Source organism: Symsagittifera roscoffensis, chromosome 4 (genome assembly GCF_963678635.1).
Source record: "Symsagittifera roscoffensis chromosome 4, txSymRosc1.1, whole genome shotgun sequence".
In the NCBI taxonomy this organism is placed as follows: domain Eukaryota; kingdom Metazoa; phylum Xenacoelomorpha; order Acoela; family Convolutidae; genus Symsagittifera; species Symsagittifera roscoffensis.
The window spans coordinates 10,974,785-11,002,499 of record NC_087065.1 but is presented as its reverse complement, the minus strand read 5'-3'; the positions used below and the strand labels follow the sequence as shown (position 1 = coordinate 11,002,499).

The following is a 27,715-nucleotide window of genomic DNA, read 5'->3' as shown; positions in this document are numbered from 1 at the left end:
AGGCACGTATGGAGCCGCATAAAAGTCATCACGTGGTTTCGAGCGACATTGACATTTTGATTGTATATGGTGACGAAAGACCACATGAAAAATTTTAGCAAGGAATATCGACAGTTTCTGGCAGAGATAGGACCGGAAGCCTCCAAGAGACCTCTGCTGACCCATCGAAATGCGAGCACGACAGGTTGGAAAAGAGTCGGTAGGGTGTCTAGAGACAATACCAAAGCGAGAGAATCGATACTCGAGGAGGACTTGGCGAAGAACGTGAGCTTGAGCCTGCACAATTCTTTTTGCTTGAACAGGGAATCGAAAGTGAAAGGTTTACCAAATCAGGCAAAGAAGTTGCAAGAGCAGAGGGAGTGGATGCGATCCTTCAAACAATTAAAAGCATGGGAAGAGATCGTAATCAGCTCCGATGATGAGGAAGAGCTGCTAAGGCAGATCACGATGTCAAACTCATCAGGGCCTAGCATCTCGAAGGCTAGTAATACGAAATGAGCAGGGAGCTCAATGTGGATTTCTTGAGTCTTGAGAGGGAAGGAAAGGGGCTCGAGTGTGAACTCGGATGAAATCCGAGGTCACGAAAAGGAAATTTTAACGAAACAACATATTGTTATTAATATGCCATAATTATTATACAAATTAAAATGCTGCATGACAATTTTCCGATTGGATAGGACAAACGAAATTTTGATCATTAGCTTCATGAGCGGAGATTTAAGGTCGAGTATATGAAATTTTTGATTGCTGTTCAGCGATAGTGTGACAATTTTATATGGTTGTGAATTTTGGGGTGTAGATAAAGTTAAAATCTGCTGCAAACTTCTGTAAATGACCACTGGCACTGTATCTTGAGCAAAACTCAGCATTCTGGGTACTCACTGGCAGACGCAACACGCGATGAGGACATCAATCTTGAGTCCGGGGAGAATGTGCCAGTCGGTCATATTTGGAACTTTGACCTTGAGAAATACGGACAACTTAATTTTGGGGTGAAATGTAATTTTTCAAAAATTCGAATTGAGCCTGTCATGCTCAACTTTCTCGCGAAAACTGAAAATATCAGAAATAAAAGATCAGATCCACCGAATTACAATTGCGAGAAAGTAGTGAAAAAAAAAGCAGCGGGAAATTGCTCTTCGCAATTTCCAGATATAAATCAAACACGAGTAGAGCTGTCCTATCCTGAATAGGAAGCAGAGCGATTGCAAACAAAGCAGGGACAAATAAGAAGTGAACCAGAGTAAACCCTCGGTGGAAAGCTGGACAGCTGGGGTCTCCCAATGGTCCAGTTCAAAAACTCAATTCTCGAGTCAAAACTCATTTCCCTTGCTGGAATTAATTGATTACAAACTTCTTGAGTTGAAACTTAATCACCTTAATGCTAGAGTTACTGATTAAATTAGTTACCTCAATTCTCGAGTTTGCTGTTATGTGAGTACCCGATTTAGTTTTCTTGAGTGTGTTTTGTAACTGTTATGTAGAGATAAGGAGAGTTTTAGGTTGATCCATCTGAAAAGGATCAAAGTTCCACTGTCTAATGAAAAGTAACTGTACGGACTGTTCCGACCCTGTTTTTAACGACGTTCGCGTACTTTGGGTATTTTGAGACCTAAGTCTGGGCACGTTCTTATTTTCTAGAGTGGGGGGTATTTTGGTAGTGGCCTTTAAGCTGTAACGAGGATTTTAGTCTCATGTTGCAAGTGAACCGAATTGGCTCCGACCGTTCGAGGTAGAAAAACACAAGAGATAGTGTCCCTGACTCTTGAGCCAATGGTTATAGGGCCTATTTTTCTTTGAGCTCATATGTGACTTAAGTAGGCGACTGTTACATTAATTTTCTTCAGTGCGTTTATGTTGTTATGTTGAGTTAGGGAGAGTTTTTAGGTTGATCCATCTGAAATGTATGAAAGGTCCACTGTCTAATAAAAAGTAATTCTACATAAGTTTCCGACCCTGTTTTTAACGGCGTTCGCGTATTTTAGGTATTTTGAGACTCGAGTATGGGGGCGTTCGTATTTTCTAGAAGGGGGTATTTTGGCAGTGGGCTTTAAGCTGTAACACGGGTTTTAGTCTCATATTGCAAGTGAACCGAATTGGCTCCATTTTTGAGGTAGAAAAACACAAGAAATAATGTCACTGACTCTTGAGCCAATGGTTATATGGCCTATTTTTCTTTAACTTCATATCTGACTTAAGTAGGCGACTGTTACATTTAACATAAAAACAAAACTCGAAAAATAAAGTTTTCTGAACTTGTTATAGACCTGTTACTTTTTTTCATCAGCGACCGATGCCCTTATTGATAATTAATATTTCTCACTTCTTAGAAATGACCCGCAAGGAACTGTTCTATGGCCTCTTATTTCAAATCTGTACATCAACGATCTTAACAAGCAGTTGACTGATTCATGCAAAGTAGTTCAGTATGTAGATGACACAATTCTTTTCTGTGAGGGCAAAAACATTAAAACTGCTTTAAGAGAGCTTGAAAAAAAATGCAATAATTTATCACAGTTGTTTCACTGACACTTACACCAACTTAATGCAAAAAAAAATAGAACTCGTCATCTTCAGTAGAAAACATGTTAGAAAAGATGATCAAATTTACACAATTGCCCTGGATAAAAAAAATATTGAAGTAAAAGTCAATGTGAAGAATCTCGGAGTAATGTTATACCTATATTTGAGCTTTCAAGACGATGTGAAAATTTATCTTGAGATTCAAGACCTGCGGGATTAAAACACTACAGTCGATCATAAAACCTCTTCCTATTAAATCAAGATAACTACTAATGAGCGCACTCGTTATCAGTTATCTGCACTATCTTGCCAACCTTCGAATAAAATTTCAGCAAATTTGACAATCTCATTAACGGCGCATACTCCCCGGACAAGTCTCCATCAATGTCCCTATTGATCGCACAACACCGGGTTATCGTCAAGTAGGTATCCAGTTTTCTGTAACCAATCTTACAAATCGCATAAGAAAATGAAATTTATCTACTCCACCTCAACTCACTACGTGTTCACAAATGGCATCGTACTACATCTCACTGCCTTTCAACATTTTCACAAAAGTTGCACCATGAGGAGTGTCCTAGATAAAATTTCCTTTCTGACTACTTACGTCATCTCGCCATAAAACTTCTTTTCGCTTCTGATTAAAAAGTGGGACGTGGCACGGCCACGCACCCGTTAAAATTAACTTAACTTCACTCACCAAGTATAATTAGTCATTTATGCGGTCCTTTCAATATTAAAACTAAGAAACTCTGTGGCTAGGAAAGTTATTGAGTTACCCACCCTTCTCGAGCGAGTTTACTCAAACTTACCATGTCGCCACACAGTGAATTTGTGTCTTACACAGGTTAAAAACTTCAGTCGGGAATAAATAGGTAAATATACTCACCTATGCTCCTTATATACATACATAGATAGTAGTAACTAAAATCAACAATTTCAACAATTTTAACAATTGCAACAATTTTCAAAGTTTGGTCTGACCAAACTAAATCAAAACAAAAAGTTTCACAAGTTCAATAATCAAAACTTGGTTGATTTGTTCAAGTTTTTACACACAAAGACAATCAAGTTTTTTCTCCTTCTCTTCTCTCCTTCGGTCATCTTCATTCCATCATTTCTCCATCCTGATGTTCAGCGTCACTGTCTTCCAGAACTTTCTCTAACATGTCCAGAGAGTTGCGGGCCGTGCCCCAACCCTCCTGCTCCAACAGCCTCGGTTTGCAACAAGGTAGTAAGTCCACATTCACCTTCTGCTCCCGGTTCCTGCAAAAGCTGTTGTGAAGACACAGGCTCACGTTTCGTTCTAGGTCAGCTCTTAAGACCTCTTTCTTTTCATCTTCAGTAACACAAGGCGCTCCAGCTACTCGCTTCACCGCAGTGGTGACCGCGTTTCTATGCGTCAGGAAAGCTCTCTTATAGGCTCCTGGTCCTATGTCTAGCTGGAAAGATTGATAGGCTTCCGTGTTCCTTGACATGTGACGCTTCGCGCGTTCATACATCCAAGATGTCATCACTGCACGGAACCAAGGCATCAATCTTTGCCTTGACCATATTCTTTCAATGGCTTTAGGTATTCTCAGAACCTTGCAAGTGGTTCTGAAAAGATCCAATTCACTACTCATTTTCACGTTGCTCAGCTGTTCAGGAGTCGGCACGGCCGTCTCCTGCTCATTTGTGTCCGCATAAGCCTCCAACCATCTCACTGCTAGCATGGCGCTAACCACCACGATTGACACTGGTTGATTCTGATCGGGCAACCCCGTGGAGTACAACTCCTCCACGTCCCAAATTAGGATCAGGTTCCCACGTTTGGGGTACCACAACGTCTGCGCTAAGCAGTGGCAAGGATATTCCCCGTGGGTTCTCACTATGTTCCTTCGGGTTCGATACCCTGAGGCTCCCAGCAACGGTTCCACTTCCATCAGGATTCTATGTAGATCGTCTTTCTCTTCTATGGTGGGGAATTCAGTGGGTAACGCTCCACTCGCTTTCTGCTTCTGGAACTCACTCACGTTGCCTTCGTTCAGTATCATGAACTCTTCACCCACAACGTCTTGCAACTCGCCTTCGGATCTCTTCGGGACTGCCCGAAAGATCTTTGCCAACAAGTCATATGACCTCTCTGACATTCTGGCCAACCTCACGCATTTTGGCACAGAGAAAAGCTGGTCAACCAACACCTGTTGCGTCCTCGCATCCATCACCACCATGTGCGTAGGATACTTGCTATTGCAGTATGGCGCGGAGCTTGAACCCACCATATATTTTGAACCAGTAGGTCTGTGATAGGCTTCACTATCCCTCAGATTCATTTCATTCTCTAGGGCTTCTCGCCAGCCTCCAATCTTTTGCTCTGTCTGTAATGCTCCAGGGAATATCTCCACGCTGAGGGACGCCACTAGCTCATGGGCACGCTCCAAGCGCTCGAGCGATTCTATCGAACTCGTCATGCTACAAAATCCCAAGGCTGTGATCAGGTTTACGTCCGTCACCCCATGGCAGTCTGCGACCAATTCCATGGCACTCTTATCTGACATGCTTAATCTTCCATACAATCGTGCCAGTTGTCGATGCTGCTCGCTCAGCGTAATCAGGCAGTGTCCCACGTTACAAACATGTCCTTCCATCCCACTGTGTTGAGCCAAGCATGTGCCTTGCTCCAACCAATCACTCGACGTACCTTCCTCGGACAGCTCCGTGGACGGGTTGCTCTTCTTCTTCATCAATCTCATGCTTAGCAGGTGATGTATCATGGCCAGATCATATAAACTCGCATCATCATCCCTTTCCAATATGACATCCGCGGTCATGTCCCAGATTAAGCCTGCGTTAGGATGGGGACACCAGGAAGGCTTCATGAGTTCCCACATCACCACTAGACTGGTTTTCAAGGGACCGTCCCAAGAACCACAATCAAAACTCACTTGCCCTTTTAGCTCGGGAATCGAGGGTTCGACTACTCGTTCCTCCAAAATAATTCCCAGCTTGGGTTGTTCCACCATCAGCATTCCGATCTCCTTAATTCGTTCAACCCAGAAGTTGAGCACTGTGACTTGCTCGTAGTCGAAGTATGCTTCCCTGGCTTCTTCGTTCACGAAGGGATTATACGCCATCCCTGGTATGCCAGACACGTATTGGAACGACTTCAGTCTCCCTAGGGTTGCAAACTCTTTTTGTCCTCTGACCGCTTCAATCAAGTCTCGACTCACTTTCAATTCTTTGTTGGAGTATCTTCTCACTTCTTCCAACTTGCGATAGCTTTCCATATCATTCGACTCCTTGTTTGGCACGGTCAATGGCATGTCCTGATATAGCTCTAGGAGTGCCCTAAGGAAGTTCCTTTCGCAATCAACTCCCTTTTCCCGAATGATCTTTATACATTCTCCCAACACAGGAGTGGGGATGCGACCCACCACAAACCTGACAAAGCAAAGGGCATCCTTCCGTTTAGCCCATGCTATCGCTGAATCGTCTTTTGAGATCAATGTTCGTAAAGCTTCCATCAATTCTAGCTCCTGTTCTCGTGATTTCGAGTCGTTGCTGGCTTCATACTCCGCCCTTTTGATGCCCATCAAGCACCAAGCCAGTCGTACTTGCAGATCAGTTCTCACGCAAGGATGAGCCAGGTATGCTGCTACAGTCGCAGGTGCATTCATCGTCTCATCAAAGTATTTCTGGAGGGCCGCCCTCCAAGAAATTTCTAGCAGTTTTTCCAATCCGATTTCGTTCGCTTCTGATGACATCACTGTGCCATACTCTCTTCGATTGAAGTTAGAGTTCTCCGTAAGCCCCTTCAAATATTCTTGCATGGCTCTCTTCTCGCTCCAAGCCATCAGGTGCCCTCTCGCGGAGTTCCTCGCTTTCAACATCTCCACATAACCCCCTGCCGGATCTCCCATATGGACCGATTCCGGCACAGTTATTCGACTGTACTCGACCACGTCGAGTTGTCCTTCCAGTTTCAACTTGGCCATGTTGATTCGCGAGGGCCTATAATCTTCAAGTCCTCCAGATCCACATTGACTGATTACTTCCATTTCTAACTTAGTGTCTGCCAGGGTTCGCGCCGTCTTCTTCGACCTTGTGGCGGTTACGGTCAGACCTGCCAAGAGCATAGGGGGTATCAGATTCTCTTTTTCTCCCCCTGTCAGTGTTGTACTATCTCCCTGCCCGCTCTCGCCTGAACGACCTGCGCTCGTTAAAGAGGTCACCACTGCGTTGGCTCTTGACTTCACCACTCTCGGGTTCATGGCTCGACTTCCTGTCTTCCCTTTTAGTCGCTTCAGCCCTTTCCTGGCTCGTCTGACAGGTAATTTCTTTGCAACATGCTGATCATCGGCACTGTCTTCTGTTACTGACTCGGTCAGAACATCCGACTCCATGGAGCTCACTATTTTTTCCAGGACCTCACGCATGATGGGTTGGTTCAATCCCACCTTCATTATGGACTGCGTCCCATATCGCCTTATCACGTCCCAAGATTTCTCCATGAAGTTTACTCGGCTCCAGATTGCTCCTGTCTTGCCCTCCAACTCCATTTGATATCTTTCCCATTCTTCTTCTGGTAATGTGCTGAGGAACGATATCTTCATAGACGAAGGCCAACATCAACACGACTTCTGTAGGGCGATTCCCTCGACCCTCTCTTCCCAGTGCATTGAGGAGTGCGACCACAAACATCGCCAACCCCGGGTCTTCTCGTGTAAAATCACAATCGATCAGCCGCTGATAGATCTCGTCTAGAGTCGCTCCTAGACTCGCTGAGAGGAATTCCATGAGTTCGTTAGTGTCACCCATTTCTTTTCGTGTTGATTCTTCTTGTCGTGTCGTGTAATTTCTCTCTGTCTCTTCTGATTCAGTGTTCAGTAAACAATTTTCGATCAATCAAGATCTAAAAAACAGGTCGCGACTTAGAACCATCATTTTTGGATGCAACATCAATCAATTCTTTAAAACTCTCCATTGAAATTCTCTTTTTCAATTCTGATTTAAAATTTTAGCACCAAGGTGGATCGTCCACCTTTACTTTTGTCAGAGTAGCATGAATGTACGCTGTCACCTTGATGACCTGGGGTGCCCCAGGTCTTTTATGACACTAACATAAAACATAACATCACAATAACATAACATAAACATCACATAAAAACCTAATCCCTAATACTGTACCTAAGACCTAACCTAATCTAAAACTTGACTCTAATTCTTATCGAGCAACTTAATAAAAACCACTTATCGCCGAGCGCAATTCTTAGCATATGCTCAGATAGTATTTTTTATGTAAGTAAACCTCTATGTCAGTCTCTGAAAATATCACATGCACAAGAGCGTACAACTCTCTCGGATGTAGCTTTCCCCTATTAGGATCGTACACTGGCAACGAGAGAGAGGTCACACCTCTCTCAACCAGGAAATCCCTAAGTCGAGTCAAGGCCAACACCAAGCTCTCCGGATTCACGTGTTGCCTATCAGTAGCTTTCGTAACCAAAAAACACAAATATTTCCCTGGTATCTGTGATGCAACAGGGGGTAACGCTATCATTCCTCCTACACCCGGCCTCTGTTTCCATAAAAACTCGATATTCTTGTACTCTCTTTTAAAGTCGGCCGCTAGTGCTGTTTTAAAGCTTACGTCCGCAGTTATCGCTATGGCGCACGTGCGTTCCGTGAGTATGAAATCGCTGTCCGTTATAACGATATTGTTCGAATAGTGGTTCGGGAGATCAAAATACGATTCAAAGATTCGTCCAAAAGGTGGTTCCTTAGCATTCTCGCCCTCTGTCTCTAGTTCTCCGGTTTCCCTTGCCGATTTTAATTTTTTTATCATGAGATTTTCGGTGTGGGTGAGTCCTACCCCCACTCCCCGGACAAAAATATCCATCGACGTCCCCGTCGATCGCCCAAAGTCTAGGAGACCGAGGTTGGATTGTGGAACACGTAGAGGACCATCTGGGGCGACCCAGTTGGACTCGGTATTGTCATGACTGATGTATCTGACGCCATCTCTGTCGACGTCCTGAATCGTCAGGATCGTCTCTTTTGGATCTGTCGGCAGATCGTGGAGCCATTCGAGCACGCGCAAGTTTGTTAGTTCTTGCTCATGAGTCTGTTCCGCTTCTGGTTCGAACTCCACTTCCGGTTCTGATCGATCGTCGATCCAATCTTGATCCATATCGTTCACAAGGTCGATTTCTTTTAGGATTGCTACTTCGTCCAGCCCCACCAGCGAGTCTATGACATCACTCACTACTATCCGGTCTACAACGAAGTCCTCGCCATACGGATTGTATTTCTTCTGGTTTTTTCCCCTCTTACTTTGGCGTGTCTCCATAGTGAGCGGAAAGTCAGGCTGTATTCCTTTGTCAATTTCGGTTTGTTCTGGGCAATCCCAGTCTTCTTCGGCATATGGTAGAGTTTCATCGTCCACCTCTACTCGCTCAGTCAACTCGAGATCCAGTGGTAGATCACAATTGTCCACCATCTCATTCCCGTCGTTCTTGTCGCGGGTACCCCTTTCATTCACTTCACAAGCAGGATCCACTATTAAATAGTCTCCCTCTTGCATGTCCGCTGGGATGCACCAATCCTCGGACGAGGCGTTGTGTGGTTTGATATTCTCGTAATGAGCCGCTCTTCCGGTGCTCAGCCGATAAAAACGACCTCCTTGATGCACCTCTGTTATCTGAAATGGACCACGCCATTTCTTTAATAGTTTCTTGGTTCCTTTTGGTGGAACCACTTCCTGGAACACCCAGACGTAATCGCCAACTGAGTAGGCTTTTGCATCGGCTGTTCTTTTATCAAACCTCCTTTTTTGTCTAATTTGCGCCTGTTGCGTATTCCTCCTGCATAAGTCATTGAGGTCCTGTTGTCTTCTAATAACGTCCCGCACGTACGTTTGCGGTGCTGTCCTCTTCCCTTCATATTCAGGGTAGAAGAACGTTAACGGGAGTGCTTTTTCATGACCCGTGAGCATCATATGCGGACTTATTCCCGTGGTGGAATGCTCCGTGCTGTTGTAAGCACCCATCACTTGCGGTAAGTGCTTGTCCCAGTCATCCATGTAGCGTGAGCAATAGACTCTCAACATGGATACCAGTGTGCGATTCTGCCTCTCGACTAGGCCATTCGTTTGCGGGTGATAAGTGGTCGAGTGGGCCTGCGCTACCTGCGACCTTTTCATTAACTCTTTCGTGAGATCACCTACGAATGCTTTGCCATTGTCAGATTGGAACGTGATGGGGCAGCCATGCCTTGCTATCCACACGTTTATCAAATGATCGCACGTTTCTTCTGCCGATGCTGTCATGCAGGGTGCCGCCTCCGCATACTTCGTAAAATGGTCGATCATTACCAGCACCTGATTATAGCCCGTTGCTGTCATGCAGATTTTCTGGTGATCAATTTGCACCACTTCGTTGAAACCTGACGATTCTATTGACTGTAGGGGGAACCTTAGTTTCCTGGGATCCTTTGCCTGTTGACAAGACAGGCATGCGGCTATCCATTTCTCACAAGCCTTCTTCAACCCCGGCCATTCGAATCGTTTTTGTATCCTGTTATACACTTTGTCCACGCCTTGATGTCCCATCTGATCATGTGAGCGAAAGAGCAACTCAGTCTGGTACAACTGTGGTAACACTATTGAGTTGTATTTATAAAGGACCTTGTCCTCCTCCTTGCGCTTACAGGCTACGATTCCGTCCTTATTCAGGTACAACAAGTCTTTTCTCTTCAGGTAAAACTGCTTCAGGATTTTGTAGCTGTCTTCTTCCAAGTCTCCCTTGTCAGGTGCTCCATTCTCGATCCATCTTTTCAGACTGCTCGTCATTCTATCATTTCGTTGAGCCCTCAGGAGATCCGACAGCCTGTACCTGGCTTTCAAATACGTCTTCACCACGTTCATTTGCCCACTCATTATCTCCGGAGCATGAGCATCGTCCATCAACTTGACACACCATATCTTTTTCAAAGGCGTCGCTTCTTGCACAGATGGTTCCAGATTGGTACGGACGACCGTACCATGTGGCAGCAATCTGGTTGGGCGTTTTGAAACTGCTATCAGTTCGAGCTCGTCTGCGGCATTGTCTACCACAGTGCCCTCTTCATCTGAGGTGTATCTGTCCCTGTCTGGATCCTGATGTATTTCCCGGTCCAGCCCACGCTGCTTCCAGTCTACCAATAAGGAGTGGATCGCAATCTCTGACACATCGGAATTGGAAGTTGTTTCAGACGTGTTGTCCCAGGACTGGGGTCTCGAGTCACCACTTGAAACGACTGATTCCTCAACATCATATTCCAAGTTGTCTGAGATGTTTCTTGACTCCCCGGACAAAACTCTGTCCATCGGTCGCTTTGAACCCGACTCCCCAGACAAAATTCTGCCCCTAGGTGGTCTAGTCAACCTCTCCCCGGACAAGTCGTCCTGCACGGGCTCAAAGATGTCTGACTCATCAGAGGAGACGTCCTTGACTGGCTCGAAGGTGTCAGACTCCCCGGACATTGTCTCGTCCATGGACGAACAATCTGGGCTTGGCTCGTATTCCTCTTTTGCATCCGTGAAGTGCACTCTCCTCGTGAAGCTAGATTTCGATCTGATCCTGACTTCCTCAGTAGCTTGGTTTTGATTCGATGTTCCATATTCAGTGAACGAAGTTCTCAACAATACTTCTTTCGGCATCGAGGTCACCAGCTGGTTGACGATCGACCTGCAATCCCGTTCAACGCCTCGGCTGCGAATGGACACTGGCCTCTTCTCCGTTCTCTCGGTGACAGTCAACCTCTGCATGGTTTCCCTCCATTCACGATCATGCCTATCCACTTCCCTATCCAACAAGTCACGGAGTTTTCCCATGACGTCCGGCGCCACGTTCACCGTCTTATTCAATAAAGCGATGCTGTTTATACCCAGCCTGGTCAGTTCTTGCTGTACCAAGTTGGATCGGACTAGCAGATCCAACGGAACGGGTTCGCCTCTGGCTAAAAGCTTTATCTCCGCAGCCGTCTCCACTGGAAGGTCAGGGTGTCCAGGTATAGGATGTCCTGATTTGTCTAACCACCTAGTAAGTGGCAGCTCATCATAGGTTTCTTTGTCCAGAAAGGAAAACCCGTCTTTGATCTCTGATTGGTTAACTTGCTTCTCTTCGAGGCGCTCATAAAATTCTGTCTTTTTGCTGAGGCTATCTGCGTTCTGGTGCTTGTCACGGGTACGGTGCTCTATGATCATGTGGTATCCATCCAAGCGCACGATCCAACGACCAATGTAGCTCTGGTCCATCGAATAGGTTTTCAGCCAGGCAAGGGCACGATTGTCCACCCGCAACTTGAAGGGAGCACTCCCCAAGTAGGCCCTGTACTTTTCCACAAACGTGATCACAGCAAACATCTCCGCTTTTGGTGCGCCGTACTTCATCTCAGTGTCACTCAGGACTTTACTTCCATAAGCTATCGGACGAAGAACCGTTCTCCCGTTCCACTCCTGCTCTTGGTGAAGTATGCCTGATATCGCAACCACTGATGCATCCGTGTCCAGCACGAACATCCCCTTCTCCGTTGGCATGCCGAGGACCGGTGCCTCGCAAAGTTCGCGTTTGATGTTTTCAAATGAGACTTGTGCCTCATCAGTCCAGGTGAACTTTTTGCCCTTATTTCTCATCAACTTCTGCATGGGGTATATTTTGTCAGCATACCCCTTGATGAACTCGCGATAATAATTGGCGAATCCCAGAAAACTCATCAACTGTGTATCTGTTTTAGGTGCCTTCCAGGTCAGCACCGCTTCAACCGCTTCGGGATCTGGTCTCACTCCATGTTTGTCAACCAGGCGGCCCAGATACTTTATGGAATCTTTGAGGATTTCGCACTTAGAGGGTTTGCATTTCAGACCCGCCTGCTTCATGCAAGAAAACACCTCTTCCAACCTTTCGATGTGGTCTTCCAAGGTTGGTGTCGCGATCACTACATCATCGACATAACACATGATGAGATTCCCATACTTCTTAGTAACGCTCGTGAGTGCCTGAGCCATCAGTCGCTGGAATGTGGCTGTCGCGTTGCACAATCCGAATGGCATCCTCTTCCACTGGAACAGTCCCAGCTCACAAGCGAAACCTGTTTTCTCTCGATCTTGCTTTCTGAGCGGCACTTGCCAGAATGCTGAGCCCAAATCCAACGTTGTGAAGAACTTGGCGTCTCCCAGCTTGGATAGGCTCTCATCGATGCGGGGAATCGGATATGCGTCCTTTATAGTCACTGCGTTCAGATAACGGAAATCGCAACAAAATCTGAGTTGTCCCCCTTTCTTTTTTGCCATGACCACGCCACAAGCCCATGGGGACTTCGACGGCTCGATCATGTCGTACTCCATTAAAATCTCGATTTCCTTCCTACACGCTTCTGACTTGTTTGGGGTCATTCTTCTCGCCCCTTCCCTATGAGGTACCGAGCCCTCTTCTATCTCAATCTCGTGCTCTACAAAATTGCAACAACCTATGTCGGCCTTATGTTTCGAAAAAACGTCTGCGTTCCGATTTAGCACCGCCCTGAGCGAATCTAGTTCCTTGTCGGATATTTTACCCTTCAGATGCTCTATCTCAGGTAGGACAGGCCTATTCGCTGCTAACTCTGCTTCCGTCGGTCTCTCAGGAAAGTTGGAACAACTAGACAGCCCATCATCTGTTTCCGACTTCATTGAAAACAATTTCCTAGAAGATTTCAATTCAATTACTCTTTTCATTATACATTCTTGGTTCGCATGTAATGGACACTTAGTTACATCAAACTTCTTCAAGTTCTCCACACTCAGAAAGTCTGTGTTCAGAGGCAAAGCGTAGCCAAGTTTCTTTCCCCTCTGTATTGTCACTGTTGTTGCCTCTGTGTTCAATAACACACTCACACACAGTCCGCTCTGAGTGAGCGAGAAGCTTCTTCCTAAAATAGCCGAGCTTTTACTGTTTGGATTTGGTACCAGACACACCTGTCTGTCATTGCTGAGTTCATTCAAGTTCCTCATCCTAAACGTTGCTATTACGGCTTGGTTCGGTTTTAATCTAACTTTTCGATCCAGAAAAATCGGCACCTTGGCCTGATTAATTAAGATCTTATTAAGGGGTCTTTTCTCATACTTTCTTTCAGGATCCCTGATCCTAATCAATCCGTCATTGAGATCTATCGTGACGTCAAAGTTGCGAACGAAATCCCTTCCTAGGATGAACTGGTCGGATTCGTCCAAATTCTCTACTACTAGGAAGCTCATCCAAAGATGTCTCCCTCCGAGCTGCAGTGAGATGATCGGGGTTCGCCCGGTGACATAGATCGCTCCCTGATTGGCAGCTGCCAACCTGATGTTTGTCGGTATGAGATCCGACCTCTCAAAACCCATGTCGGTCCAAGTTTTGACTGGCATGACACTGACTACTGCTCCCGTGTCTAGCAGTCCCTTTACTGAAAGCTGTCTGCCTTGCACGTCCAGAACGTGTGCGGCCAGATCTGCCTCGCAACCAATATGCACAGCATCTTGCTCGAGCATCGCGTTGTGTCCGATTCGTCTGACCTTCAGTTCCTCTTGACCAATGTATATCCGGCCAACCTGATCGTTCGCATCAGTTATGTGAGCTTTCGTGTAGATATTGATGCCATCCACGTTCATCAGAATCGGGTAAGGGCCATGGACATCGATATAATGTCCGTCCACTTTCATCAGCCTCGGACCTCCCGTTGTGAGCAGCGCTCGCACTGCCCTGGAGTCCAGTTTGGGATCCTTCTCCTTCAGGTAGTCGGCATAGATGTCCAGGTGGACCAGTGTAATCTCGGATGGCTCGCTCAGGTTCTTGACCACCTGGTGCCCTGCGACTGAGATGATAGACATTATTTTGGTCCCTGCCTTCGTCATGCCGAAAGTCTTGCCAGATATAACGTTCAGTTTTAGTCCCTGTTTCTTGGGCTCTTTTTCATCTTCTGCTCTTGTCGTCTTACTCAGGACATTAAGACTTTCCCGAAGATCTGTGCTCTCCAGCTCCGACCTTACCCATTGCTCCACTTCTTTCGTGGCAAGGTCCTGTTTGACATTCTGCAGCGCTGTCCTTGCCGCCAGGCCGTAATCCACCTTGAGTGGACTAGACGACTCTGCTTCGAGGTTCGAGGCTACCACCTCGTCAGGCCATGTCTTAACCTTTTTGGTCGCAAAGGTGCTCGGTGTCGTTTCCTTTCTCCGAGATTCAGCCTCGTTCATCAGACGTGCTCGACTGGCCTTGACACCCGAAAGCGCCTCTTCGTGGCGGGGATGTTTCGCGTCCGCTACTGCGTCCCAAAATTGAGTACAATCCGACTTGAAGTGTCCCTCCAAATTACAGAAGAAACACCTCGGACCATATTTCATGATGAGCCCTCTCACGTACTCTTCATGATCCTCGTCGGTCGCGTCAGCGTCCTCGAGAAAGTAGCCTATGGCCTTCATGTTCTGTTTGTATGCAGAACACGCAGAAACGTGATGGTCCATCGAACCACAATTCGCACACGACCTCCTCTTGTCCATGTCATCGCGAGGTTTGTACCAACTGGAATTCGCACCAGTGTTTGTCCCGCTATAGTTGCCATAATTGCTGTAACGGTTTTGCGCCCTCGGTTTTATCAGTAAATACTCGCGTGACTTCATACGCAAGTCGTCGGGCGTGGGTACCTGGTCAAGCGACAGGGTGAAGTGAGTGGCCAACATCGTCTTCAACTCCTCACTCCTTACACCATCCATGAACTTCGAAGCGATCGCCAAGTTTCGTTCGGATATTCTCTCATCCGGGTTGCTCCTCCTCCTGAGCAATTCAAGGTCGTCCAAGAATTTATCTATTGATTCTTCATCTCTCTGACGCCTCTTCTCGAACTTCACCATGGCCTGGTGCCCTTGTACTCCAGAGCCGAAACGATTCAGCAGGATGTCGAATATCTTGCGAGCGCTATCCCTCTCATTGGCTCTTTTCGCCATTACACAATTTAGTGCAGTACCCTCCAAGTTGCTCGTCAGCGCGCTGCACTCTTGTTTCTTGGAGAGATTCTCTTCCTCAAAGTGTAACTTCATCACCTCTATCCAAGTATCAATGCAGCCGTCCGACTCGTCTTTATATGACTTTGGCTTTTTCAGTGTTCTTCTTGACCTCTCTCCTCTCTCAGTTGACTTCGAGAGCTCGGTGATGAATGTTTCAAGAGATCTGTTCAGAGGCTCAAACATCGAGGCATACATCGTTGTGTCTTGTGAGACTGTAGTCAGATCTGGTACTGAACTGACTTGTGGCACGGTTGGCAATCTTGTCTCCGGGGTGGCATCTGCCTCCGGTGGGACTGGATTTGTCCAGCCAGGCCTCTGCGGGGCTGCCCTTGGCCGCTCCTTGTTTCTATGTTCGTAGTTCGTTCTCGAGCCTTGCTGGGCTCTGGCACTGTTGCCCGTACCATCTCCAACATTCGCATGGCGTGAGCGCTCCCTTGAGTTGGAATGCTCCTGCCAACTATTCCCATTCAGGATCGCGTCAAGCTTCCGCATCATCAAGTCAGATTTGGCGTCCAACCTCCTTTCCAGGCCAGTCATCGTTTGGGCGTAGGTATTATCATGATCATTCAACAATCGCTCGATCTCTCTTGTCATCCTAGCCTCTCTTTCCTCTGACTCTTTGTTTGCCTGTGCCAGGCTCTCGGCCAGGCATTGATCGGTGTCACGAATCAATCGAGCCTGATCAAACCTCGCCTGCGACTTCACGTGCGTTAGCTCATCTTTCAAATTCTCTCGACCATGGTGAGCTCTCTCGTCAACTTGATCTATCCTCTTAGTCATGTCTCGCCTCAATTCATCCAGGCCATTCATCACACCAGCGAACATATCACTTATGTCACCAGCTGCCCCCAATGGCGGGGTTAGCCCCAGAGAAGACGAGGTCAGCTGCGGCGGTAGCCTAGTACTCGATGACGCACCGTCCTTTTGCTTGTGCATTGACGTCATTAGTCTGTCAAACGTTGATGATGCTCCCATCGTTATCCCATCTGACATGGGTCTGGTCGGCGAGACTGATGACGCCTTCCTGCTCTTCTCGTTCCTTGGGCACGGTGTGAAGTTCACATCCGGATGGGTTATCTCCGGGTAGTCATCACTGGAAGTCAAACCTACGGTTGGTAGTGACGCCATGCGTTCGTCGTACAAGGACTTCCAACTCTTCTTGGCCTTCGAGAACGTCTGCTCTTTACCCGGACTCATACTCGACATCATCGCGTTGTTACTCTGTTTGGCCAAGGATGAGTGTGCACTTGTCAGATGTGAAGGTTCCCTTCTCCATTTATAGCTCTTAGTCTCTGACTTGGACATTCCCCTGTACAACACCTCCTCCCGAGGTTCGACCTCGGAACGCTCCGAGGTCTCCTCTGTCCTCTCGACTTCCTCTCGTTCGAGGACCCCGTCTGGCTCAAAGTCGGGTCGAATGAGCGTTCGCTCCCCTTCGTCAAAGGGATCCACCGGCGTTTCGCTCGCAGGCTCGGCCTCGGCGCTCCGCCCTTGATTGCCATCAAGGTTTTTCTCGCTCCTTAGTCTCATTTCGATCACTGAAAGATCAGGTTGACCTTTAGTCGATTCGTCTTCAGCAAACGCGTCGGAAGCGCTGCTAAACGAGGTTTGGCTACGCCTAGTTCTAAATTTCCGCGTGCTTCCCTTGCTTAGCCTGGGAATTTTAGTAGTCGATCCTAACGAGTCCCTGCGCTGCATAGTTTTGTACAAAATGAAAGTATTCGTAATTTGATGGCAATGCAAACGTACCACAAACAAGATCTAGTTAAATCACTTAACGCTGCCTACTCGATTCCGTCAGTATCAAAATGTCTCTTAGATCTCTCACGACTAAATTAGTGACTCAGCTAAAGTTACACACAGGGTCTACCCAGTATTGATATAATGCTAACTCAACCCGGTTGTATAGTATAACAGTATCACTAAGTTTCCACAAGATATAATCGACACACAAAACACAATCGATAATCAGATAAGAATATCCTACAGGTGACAGCGACTTTTTGTCAGTATCAATTTATCGCCACACAATTTATCAAGTCACTGCTTTGTTAAAATTAAACAATCTTCGATAAAAAGCAGTGATGATTCAGAAATAGATAAATAAAACTTAGTCTTAAAGAAAAAGACTTCCCCCAATCGGAACGATCCGAAAGAACGAAGCCCAGGACACAGTCTTCTCAAGTGGGTGTGTATTTGCCTAATACACCCACCGAGGTCTTCTTTTAGGTGTCCTGCGATTGCCCGAGCTGTCCTACTAAGTAGCTCAAGGCAACCTCTTGGTCGAAAATTCGTCAAATCTATGAAAAAGCTCTCCCACACTCGGACTGCTCCAAGTGCACGAGAGTAGGGAACAATTCTTCTTCTCAAGTGGGTGTGTATTTGCTTAATACACCCACCGAGGTCTTCCTTTATTTGTTCCCGGATTGCCCGAACTTTCCTATTAAGTAGCTCAAGGCAACCACTCAACCAAAACCACAATCAAAAAAAAATTTTGTTCGGGTACTTCTAATACACCCAATATAGAATCCAAAGTTGATCACGAATTTCCGGGTCAGAATGGATTCTTATGATCCTGATAAGCACGCCTAATATCCTAATATGATCCTAATTAAATGGATATTTTCCGTTTCCCAAATTGCCACAGAAGGTTTACTCAAGTCTCTTACAAGGAGGGTCGCTAGAAGGTTTAAGACACTCCGGAGGGTTACCTCGGAGGGTACCTCAATCACTCAAGTTACTTAGGAGGGTATCTTAATCACCCAAGTTACTTCGGAGGGTCCCCTTAAATTTACTAAGGAGGGTCAATAAGATGCTTAATACGCTCCGGAGGGTCACTTCGGAGGGTACCTCCAAAATTTTCAAATTTTCTGATCTCACTTGGAAGGTTCTCCTACTAGCTTCAAAAAGCGTCAAAATAAGCTAAGGGTTCTAGGGGGAGCTGTTTCAACTTCTTAGGGTGATCTCGTGGAAATTTTCCACTAAGGAGGGTTGCTAAAGGGTTTAGCTGACTCCGGAGGGTCACTTCGGAGGGTTCCCCCTAAAATCAAGAAAAAGGGTTAAATCACCGCAGTAAAGCCTCTGAAAGCGGTCTACCTGACTTAAGACTAGGTTGGCTGACACGGTCAACCTTCCCAGTTGAATAAAAAGATGTTTTGATAAAATTTTCTGCCGCTCGGAGGGTTGCCCGTTACTTGGACCCTCCGAACCAACAAATTCTAAAAAATTTTTCTTTTCCGAAATAATCAACCCAAAAACGGTTGCGATTCGGAAAAGTGGTCAAAAACGTCGACTTATGGTACCAAAATTATCCCGATCGGATAACTAGTCTTTGAGAAATCGCCAAAAACGCGTTCGTCAAAATGGCCTTTTTCACCACCTGTGTAGGATCTGAAAGACTTTTTTCGCAATTCCGGTCGAAAGTGCCTAAAAATACTTGAAATGAGCGTAGTAGCCCTGTACGGCACTGGAATAATGCAAAAAACCGGACCAAAATTGGTTTAGAAACAAAAATTTGGCCAAAAACTATCAAATTTGGACCCTCCGATTCCTTCCTTTTCCAAACCTTAAGTCGTTAGCTCTGTCCACGGAGCTACTCGGAGGGTTATCCAAAAATTTCTCTAGTAACCGAGCACGTTATGCTAGCACGCTCCTAACGCAAAAAATTTTATTGCTCTAACTCTAAAAACTCAAAAAATCGATCCCCAAAACAGATTGACAAAATACAGAAAATTATCAAAATTTTGGTCGAAAAATTCTCGTTTTCCTAACTTCTACTGAATCTTTGCTCACGCGGTTTCTTTAATAAAGGGGATCGAACTACGTGGCTACTCTCTATATAAAAGCTTTTTGCCTATCGGAAAAGCTCGGATATCCGAAAATTTGGGGGTCTACAGTTTGGTCGAAAATTGGTAATTTCCGACAAAAAATGGGTGTTTCTTGGGTCTAAATAGGAGATAAGTAATATATAGTAAGGACAATAATCTATAAATAGTCGTTAATAAATAGTACTATACCCTCCTTTGCACCAAAATATTCGAATTAAGACCCTTAACTCGGAAATTTGTAATCGATGGAGGGTACAATCGGACCGCGCCAATCGTGCCCCCCACCACTTAAGTTTTAAGGAAATAGTACCCGAACGATACTAAAATTGCTTCAACGATACCCAACAGTCGTTGCGGATGTTGTCCTTGATGTCCCTGTTGAGTGTGGAACACGTTGATCAGCCTGCCACTCTACCCTCCGGTCACCGGCAAAATCACCATTAACGTGCTTAAACACTCAAATTACACTCGAGGGAGGGTACCCAACCCTTCACCAAAACACACAATCTCTCTATCAGAAACGATATAAATCAATCTGAAACAACAACAAATAGGAAGGTCAGATCACATCTCGTCCGGAAATAACATATAAACTGTCACTTTATGTTTTTTTACTGTTTTTGGTCTTTTTTGGATTTTTTTACTGTTTTTTGTACTTTTTTTGTTTTTAAATAATTATTTTTGGCTTTTTCTTGGTTATACACTATTTTTTGTTTGGTTTTACGCTTTCTCTTTAATTGTTTTTGGTCCTGGGACCTCAGGACAAGCGGGCTCTAGATTTCCCACCTAACCCTCCGACCCCCGGAATTTTCGGTGTTAACTAAGTTAAAAAGCTAAATCGTACTAGACGGAGGGGTACGCACCTTCCCCCTAGTACGAAAACGGTCATTAAGGCCTCTAACTCGGGCATACGCCCGGAGCGGAGGGTACGTCGCTGAAACGCTTGCTGATCATGATGGTTTCATGCCTTTAACAGGCCCACCCAGGAGCGCCATAAAAACGTCTATGTAACATTCGCCCAAATATCACACAGCGACGGAGCGTAGAAAAAGTACCTATTGATGACTGGCAGGCGTCAGTTACCTTAATTCCACTCGTTTTTCACCGTCTCGACCTTGCCAGTTGATTTTCTGGTCTGTCTAGGGCAAAGTAAAAGTTACTATTTTTAGGCCATCAGTCAAACGACTTTTGATCAGCTTTCGTTTGCATGCGAACACAACCACATAGCTGAGTCTCGGATCCTCAGACTACGTGATTGTCATTAAAAACACGGCTCGAACCACCTATTTCTATATGTTTTTGTGTGACAGTTTTATATTAAATCCATTGGAGATGGATTGACCTTTTCCTTTTTCTATCTACTCATGCTCTGAAATATTAAATAATAACGGTGTTTAATTCAGATCTAGGACATTACAGCAACTGTTATGGCTAGTTTACACAGTCCCTTCACATATAACAGTCTCTGGGGGACCAAGCCTCCGCTCCCGTGATTTTCTTGAGACAACACTCTTATCTCCTATATTTCGTGTCCCGGGAGGGTTCCGTGGTATTTCTCTTCCCCCCACTGAAGCCTCCGTCTCCACAAATATCCGTCACTAAGGTCCTTATCGTGTGTTATTGCCACGATAAGAGGCTCCGTAATTTTCTCGTCTCGGATACAACCGTTCGTCACAAAATATGGCGTCGTTCTGATTTTTCTCTATTTTATTCAAAATGGCCGTCTTTTTTCTATTTCTCAGAAATGTTCTCCTTCAAATCGAAATTTTAAAAATAAAAATTCCAGAACATTCTGACCCTCCGTCGCAACACTTTTCTGTTCGTAAGGCCTTTAGTCACTTTTTTTTCCGTCGCGGGAAGGTTATACTGTGTCATCCGGCGGAATGGCACATATACCTATATTTGAGCTTTCAAGTCGATGTGAAAATTTATCTTGAGAATCAAGACCTGCGGGATTAAAACACTACAGTCGATCATAAAACCTCTTCCTATTAAATCAAGATAACTACTAATGAGCGCACTCGTTATCAGTTATCTGCACTATCCTGCCAACCTTCGAATAAAATTTCAGCAAATTTGGCAATCTCATTAACAAAACAACTTAGCAGGGCAAATAAAACTTGAGTTATAACAATGATCGATTTATAACTTGATTAAACAATTTGATTTACACTTGTACATTTGAAAATACTGGCAAATTAAGTGTTTATCGGGACATAAGAAGTTTTTGGGTTTTGGGTCTGGGACAACAAGCCGACGGGACTTTAAGCCGAAGGGAGTTCAGACCAAAAATTTAACTTTAACACAGTTTTTTCATCTGTAAAATAGTATTTTTCAAAATGTAAGCAAGTTTGGTACAAAAGTTAAGTCCATAAAAACTAGAACTACCAAAAATTTCGGATGTCCGGCATCCGACAATCTTAGTAGTCCTATTTTTTTTTTTCAACATTTTTGTTTCATTTCCGACTGTTGTTTATGTTCGTGTTGTATAGCAAGTGACGCGAAGCTACGCCTCGTGTATATGTTTTAAATTTTGATCTCTGTCATTCGTGACTAATTGAAAGAAAGTAGTGTCAGTGACAAGAGAAACTGGTCTGCATATTTTCAATTTTCAGACTACTTTTGGTATTTTAGACAGGAATTTGAAGCTGACGTTGACATTTAGCTCTCATAACTGTAACGCTGCAATTATAACGTTATAGCTTCCAATTAGCGAATTTTGGTGCATGTGTTAGCGTTTTTTCAATGCATGGTAACAGTAAATCCTGAATAATAAAATGCAAAAATGTTTGTCTATTTTATAAATATTTGCTTTGTTTTTGATTGTTTTCCTGACAGTGTGGTCTGAACATTCAGGGCTATGTATAAAGTAGCCGGATATTCTTGTGTTTTATTGCAAATGGTGCTAAGATCCACGTTGCCTGTGCTCATTCTTCAACCTGAGCAAACTGTATACATTTGCGATCAGCAAGCGTTTTCAAATCGGAATCTATACTTTTTTTCGGATGATAACATATTAAACGAAGTACTTGATTGATTACGCTTTGTGACTAGCAAGAGTTATCAAACCTGAATATAGACAAATTGTTGTTTCGGGGGATAACAACTGGTTCACTTTTTGTGCTGACGAAAGAATAGGGGGGCGTCGTAGACGCTTTGTCTGTAAAAAATTCAATTTTCTTGGCTTTTCCAACATACTCGGCCAGAGGTAGCGACTACACCTGAGCAGCTAAGATCGTCCTAGGTTCGAATCCGATCAATGTCATTTTTTTATAAGTTGAAAATTTTCTGTTTCAAAAATCTTGTCCGCGTATCGCTTGTCTGCTTGTTTTGTAGGCCTGAATTCGTTTTTCTCGCCGACGGTTGTGTTGCTGGACATGATTGCAAATTGTTCGGCTTATGTTTTATCGGCTTAGTAAACTCACAGGTATCAGAACGACGTGTAATCAACAAAATTGTCTAAATCAAAAAATATCAAAAAGCATTCCATTAATTGGAAAAAGCACCTGCAGGGAAGGAAAAAAGCACCAGAAAAGGAGCACCAGAAGAGGGAATGAATAGAAAAAGAAAGATTTATATTAACTGAACAAGTCTAGATGGCTCGAATGACAATCATAGTGAGTTTCCTCTCATGAGGCACGCGGAGAGGCTTTAGATGAGGTGCACTGGAGCAACACGCGCATCCCGGGAACAAGGACGTCCGGCGTCAGCGAGAATAGTGACCGCTTTGAGGGTTCTGATAGCCAAGGAGGACAAAACCCCGAGCTCATCGACTGCTTACGGGAAGAAAGTGATTCCTTGGTCCTTGCAATTTTTCTCCTGCTTAGAAAACTTAGTTCTTAGCAACTTAAGTGATGTCCCGGGGGTCTCCGCCATACTTGAGCGAAAAGATAACTGCAGCGGGCGTGTCACGGTGTCATTAAAAGAAGCTGGGCGGCCAGCTATCCAAGAAGGAACGAAAAGTTTGACCGGTTTAAACCGCTCTCCAGGAATGATATTTCGTTCCTCCTTGATGGCAACTAAAGAGGCAGCTGTGGCAGCGTTGAAAATAGTGTCCCTTAACCTATCGTGACGGGAGATCCGACCACCACTCCCACCGCAATAGACAGCGTGGTCCCCTAAGTTGTCCAGAAGGACACGCTTGGCAGTTACGAGCAGACGCAAACACAGGGAGGCCAAGGCGGTATGACGACAGCTGGTAATTCAGCTGGAACGGGTGCAAGCCGAGACCTTTAATAGGGACAGCTGTAAGCCAAGCACCGCCGTAGGGCAGAGAGAGCGACTGAATCTGGGATAGACAAAATGAAAGCGTTATAGGTGGCCTTTTTCTTGGAAAGGTTCTTGAGTAAAAGCGGATAGATTACCAAATGGGCTGACTGACACGAAGTGACCGGCTCAGTGATTTTTGCGCCAATCGAATCGAAACAATATTGTAGGCTTCTGAAAGTTCTGATACTTCTAAATGTTTTTGAATTTGTTTTTCACGCCGGCGATTGCTGCTGAACGTGGTTGCAGAAATTGTTTTGGCTAATGTTTGATCGGCTTAGGGTTTTTTTGCGTCATTTGAAGCGAAACAAAATTTTAGGCGTCTGAATGTTCTGAGCACTCCAAATGTTTTTTTGAGTTCGCTTTTCACGCTGGCGATTGCGTTGCTGAACGTTGTGTCCACAAATTGAACATATTCGAGACAAAATTGTGACATTTTTGTGATTGGGGTTTTTTCAATCTTTTTCCGAGTTATTGTTTATCGTTTTATTTTCGTCTGCTAGCTAGAAATACTATGTTTTTGTGGAATCGCAATTGGTGCGATGCTCCGATTCTGCTTGGTGTGTTTATCCTTCTGGCAGTGTATTGGAAGCGATGTAACTTGGTACACGGCTTAGGAATGCCATTTATATAATGATGGCCTTTTGGTTGTGATTCGTCTTATTGAAAATTCGAAATGTTTTTTCGGTCTTTTGAAAAAATAACAGTATAGAAATGACCTCGACCGCATCAACTCGACCCCCGCAAAAAAAAAATTTTTCATAAAATAAAAAAAACTCGATAAGTTATTTTCTGAACATGATGCCAATGTAATTGTACTTGAATAATTCTATGCTACTTTCAAACCAACTGGGTTTTATTACAAAATTTTCTATATTAAATTTTTCTCGCATCTTTGAAAACAACATAAGTCATTTATTGAAAAAGAGCAACTCAGAATTGGAGTAGAAGTTAAAAGGAAATAGGAATTGCACATTATCTTTTGGTCTGGTTTTGTTGTTACTGTTTGACAATTCTACATATTAAGCTGATTATAGCAGGCGAATTTCAAGCTGCAAGCAGTTGCAGCTAGAAGCTCGTAAAATTGCCACTTGATTAAAAAAATTAGCTTCATGTCAATAATGATTTTCTTCTATAAGGCCACATTGTGGAGACTTCGGCATCTGCATTATTGACAACTGAGTTTGTTTCTAGGCATACTTTAAAAGTTTCTAATATCCAAAAAAGCAGCTTTCGTAACTTCTGCTGGCTAGCGAATAAAATTGCTGAAAAAAGTCAGAAGTCAAAAAGTTGTTCATACTTTCTCTTACGCTGTCAAGAACAGCGACATCGTATTTCGCATCATGAAGCGATTTCTTAGCTAATTCTTAAAAATTAAAATAAAGGCAAAATGAGCAGTAAAGTCGCCGCAGGTTAGCTGTTATTTTTGATGTTTTTTATTGAAGAAAAAACTAGAAGCTAAGTAATGGAACTGCTTTAGGAATCTTGATTGGTCTTCTGGTAAGTTCGATCTTTGATGAAAGTTTAGTTTGTTAGTGTATCTGATTCAAAAATACCCTTTTTCAGTGTCTGCTAATTGTAACTTTTATCATCATCTTATGCGCGTGTGTCATTTGCAACAGATAAGTAGATTGCAGTTAGTTTGCTTTAAATTAGTCCTGTGGTTTTGTTCTAATGAAATTCTATTTCTACGAAGAAGAAGAAAAAACCGCCTCGCTATGATGAAGAAAAAGCGGCTCTCAAACTTCATACTGGAGGTTATCATACTGGAGGTTCTCAATACACAAACAGTCTAAACAAGGAACAGAATCCGGACTCAACTTACAATTTGGAGAGCAAAGCAGTTGTTCCGGATGAATCAATTGACGACAAACGAACTCTAGACAGATCGGTATCTAAGAAGTCACTATCAACTGCAAGAACAGGAATCGGACCGAGCGAACTCGACAAGACTGAGTTCAGAGATGAGACTTTGGATTCTAAGAAGAAAGGTCTCGCACAAGAACCCGGAGAGGAAGTTAAAAATGAACCAAAGAAGGAAACAGCAAAGAACTATCAAAATGAGCAGCAACAGGGTGGTCGGCAGGCACAACAGCGGAGTGCTCAACAAGAGCAACAACCGGTTAAAGAAGTAGAAAACAAGGGTGCTGATAATCAAGGCCGGTCTGAAGACGTTAGGAAGCACTCTGGGGCTGGCACTGAGGCTGCCTTAGCAGCTACCGCAGCAGGCGCCGGGGTTGCAACAGCAGCTGCAGGCGTCGCTGCGAGGAGGGCTTCAGACAAGAATGACAAAGATGAATACGGGTCATTTGAGTCTGCGAAGTCAGAAGCAGCATCCAAGAAGGACCAGAAAGGCAAAGAAGAGGCGAAGAAGGAATCTGATGCCAATAAAGACTCAGGTGCTAAGAAAGAATCAGCCAAAGAACAGAAAAAAGATACCACCAAAGATGAAAAGAAAGAGACAGTTAAGGATCAGAAAAAGGATTTGGCTACAAAAGACCAGAAGAAAGAAACAGTGACTGAGCAAAAGAAAGAGACAGCTAAAGAACCGAAGAAAGAATTGACGAAAGAAACAAAAGATGAGACTGCAAAAGTGCCTGCAAAAGAACAAAAGAAAGAGACTGTTAAAGAAGACAAAAAAGAAACTGTAAAGCAGGAAAAGCAAGCTCCCGAAGAACCGAGGAAGGATACTGTCCAAGATAATAAGGAAGCGTCCAAGGATATACAGAAAGAGGTGGCTCCGGTGGCAGCAGAAGAAGCTGCGAGAAAGGGAACCCAGAAGACAGTCCAGGAAACCAAGAAGTCAAACGAAAAGAAAGATTCAGCAAAAGATAAACCAGAAGCAGCAAAAGAGCAGAAAGTTGAAGATAAGAAAGATCAGAAAGCTGTTCCTGCGAAAGAGCAGAAAGTTGAGAAGAAAGATCAGAAAGCTGTTCCTGCGAAAGAGCAGAAAGTTGAGGAAAAGAAAGATCAGAAAGCTGTTCCTGTGAAAGAGCAGAAAATTGAGGAAAAGAAAGATCAGAAAGCTGTTCCTGCGAAAGAGCAGAAAAAAGAATCAGCGAAAGAACCGAGAAAAGAGCCTAAGAAAGAGTCTGCCAGAGAACAGAAAACTGAAACAGTGAAAGAGCAGAAAGTACCAAAAGAGTCTGCTCAAGAAGCGCCTGCTGAGAATAAAAAGGAAAAAGATGCTGAAAAGAAAGATAAAGATGCTGAGAAGAAAGAAAAAGATGCCGAGAAAAAGGAATCAGCTAAAGAGCAAAAGATGGAAGCGGACCCGCAGCAGGATGAAAAAAGACTTTCAGCTCGCGAGGATACTACTAGAGGCGGCTCTGGAAGCAAGCAATCGATGCAATCCGGAGTGTCATCTGGATATGTTGCGGGTCCAGTGGGGACTGAACGATCGTCTCTGGCTGTATCTGAAATGTCGCTGTCAAAAGAACGAAGAGCTACGGGTCAGTCCAGTCAAAACAAGGCCAGTCTAGGCTCCAATTACAGCGATGAATTAAGAGAAGACAGTGATAGTAAATGATGTCATTTAATTTTGAGAGAAAGAAGATTATTAGTTGAGTTAATTGAGTTGAAGTCTTACCAATGTGGTTTCAATAGCAATCTTGACTTTGAGTTGTAATCATGTATTGGAGTTCCAATACGCTAACTACTGTTGAACATTATTAATAGAGCTCACCTATTAAAATTCTCACTAAGCTATAATGATTTGGATTATTATGCCGTTATTTATTTAGAGTAAATTGTCAAGTAAAAGAAAGCAAATCGGAGAAAAATCGCAATGCAGTTAATCGGTTGATAAATGAAGCTTATGAAGAATTCAAATATGTTCAAGTGAAACTTTTAAATGAGTCAAAAGTTTATTATGATCTTTTAATTTCTATGATTTCATTGAAGATGTCAATAGCTTTTTTATTCCGACGCGCAAGATTAAGCTGTAGTATAGAAATAGCAGCTTCTCTTTTAGGTATCTTAAATAATATTTGTCTCGATTGTCATGGGTTAAAATAGTAGGGTTAAGTGAACAATCTCCACTCCGTAGTGAACAATTAAGTTC

At 44.2% G+C, this 27,715-nt stretch overlaps 2 protein-coding genes across 4 annotated transcripts in view; both read left to right on the top strand.

Annotated features, from left to right (window-relative positions):
* LOC134843598 (putative leucine-rich repeat-containing protein DDB_G0290503) overlaps positions 1-27,715 on the top strand; it is a 210,754-nt gene that overhangs the window by 163,436 nt on the left and 19,603 nt on the right. The gene's annotated exons all lie outside the window — the stretch shown is intronic.
* On the top strand, positions 67-27,504 carry LOC134844739 (triadin-like). The gene is made up of 4 exons (XM_063861552.1): positions 67-480; positions 25,108-25,152; positions 25,219-25,274; positions 25,345-27,504. The coding sequence occupies exons 1-4, from the start codon at positions 67-69 to the stop codon at positions 27,179-27,181; spliced, it is 2,352 nt and encodes a 783-aa protein (XP_063717622.1). The 3' UTR covers positions 27,182-27,504.

What these genes read in the sequence shown, in the direction of transcription:
- LOC134844739 (XM_063861552.1), top strand. Translation starts at nt 67, where the DNA reads ATGGTGACGAAAGACCACATGAAAAATTTTAGCAAGGAATATCGACAG. An exon ending in GAATCTTGATTGGTCTTCTG is followed by an intron (nt 25,153 to 25,218) that starts GTAAGTTCGATC and finishes ACCCTTTTTCAG; the next exon opens with TGTCTGCTAATTGTAACTTT. An exon ending in GCGTGTGTCATTTGCAACAG is followed by an intron (nt 25,275 to 25,344) that starts ATAAGTAGATTG and finishes TTCTATTTCTAC; the next exon opens with GAAGAAGAAGAAAAAACCGC.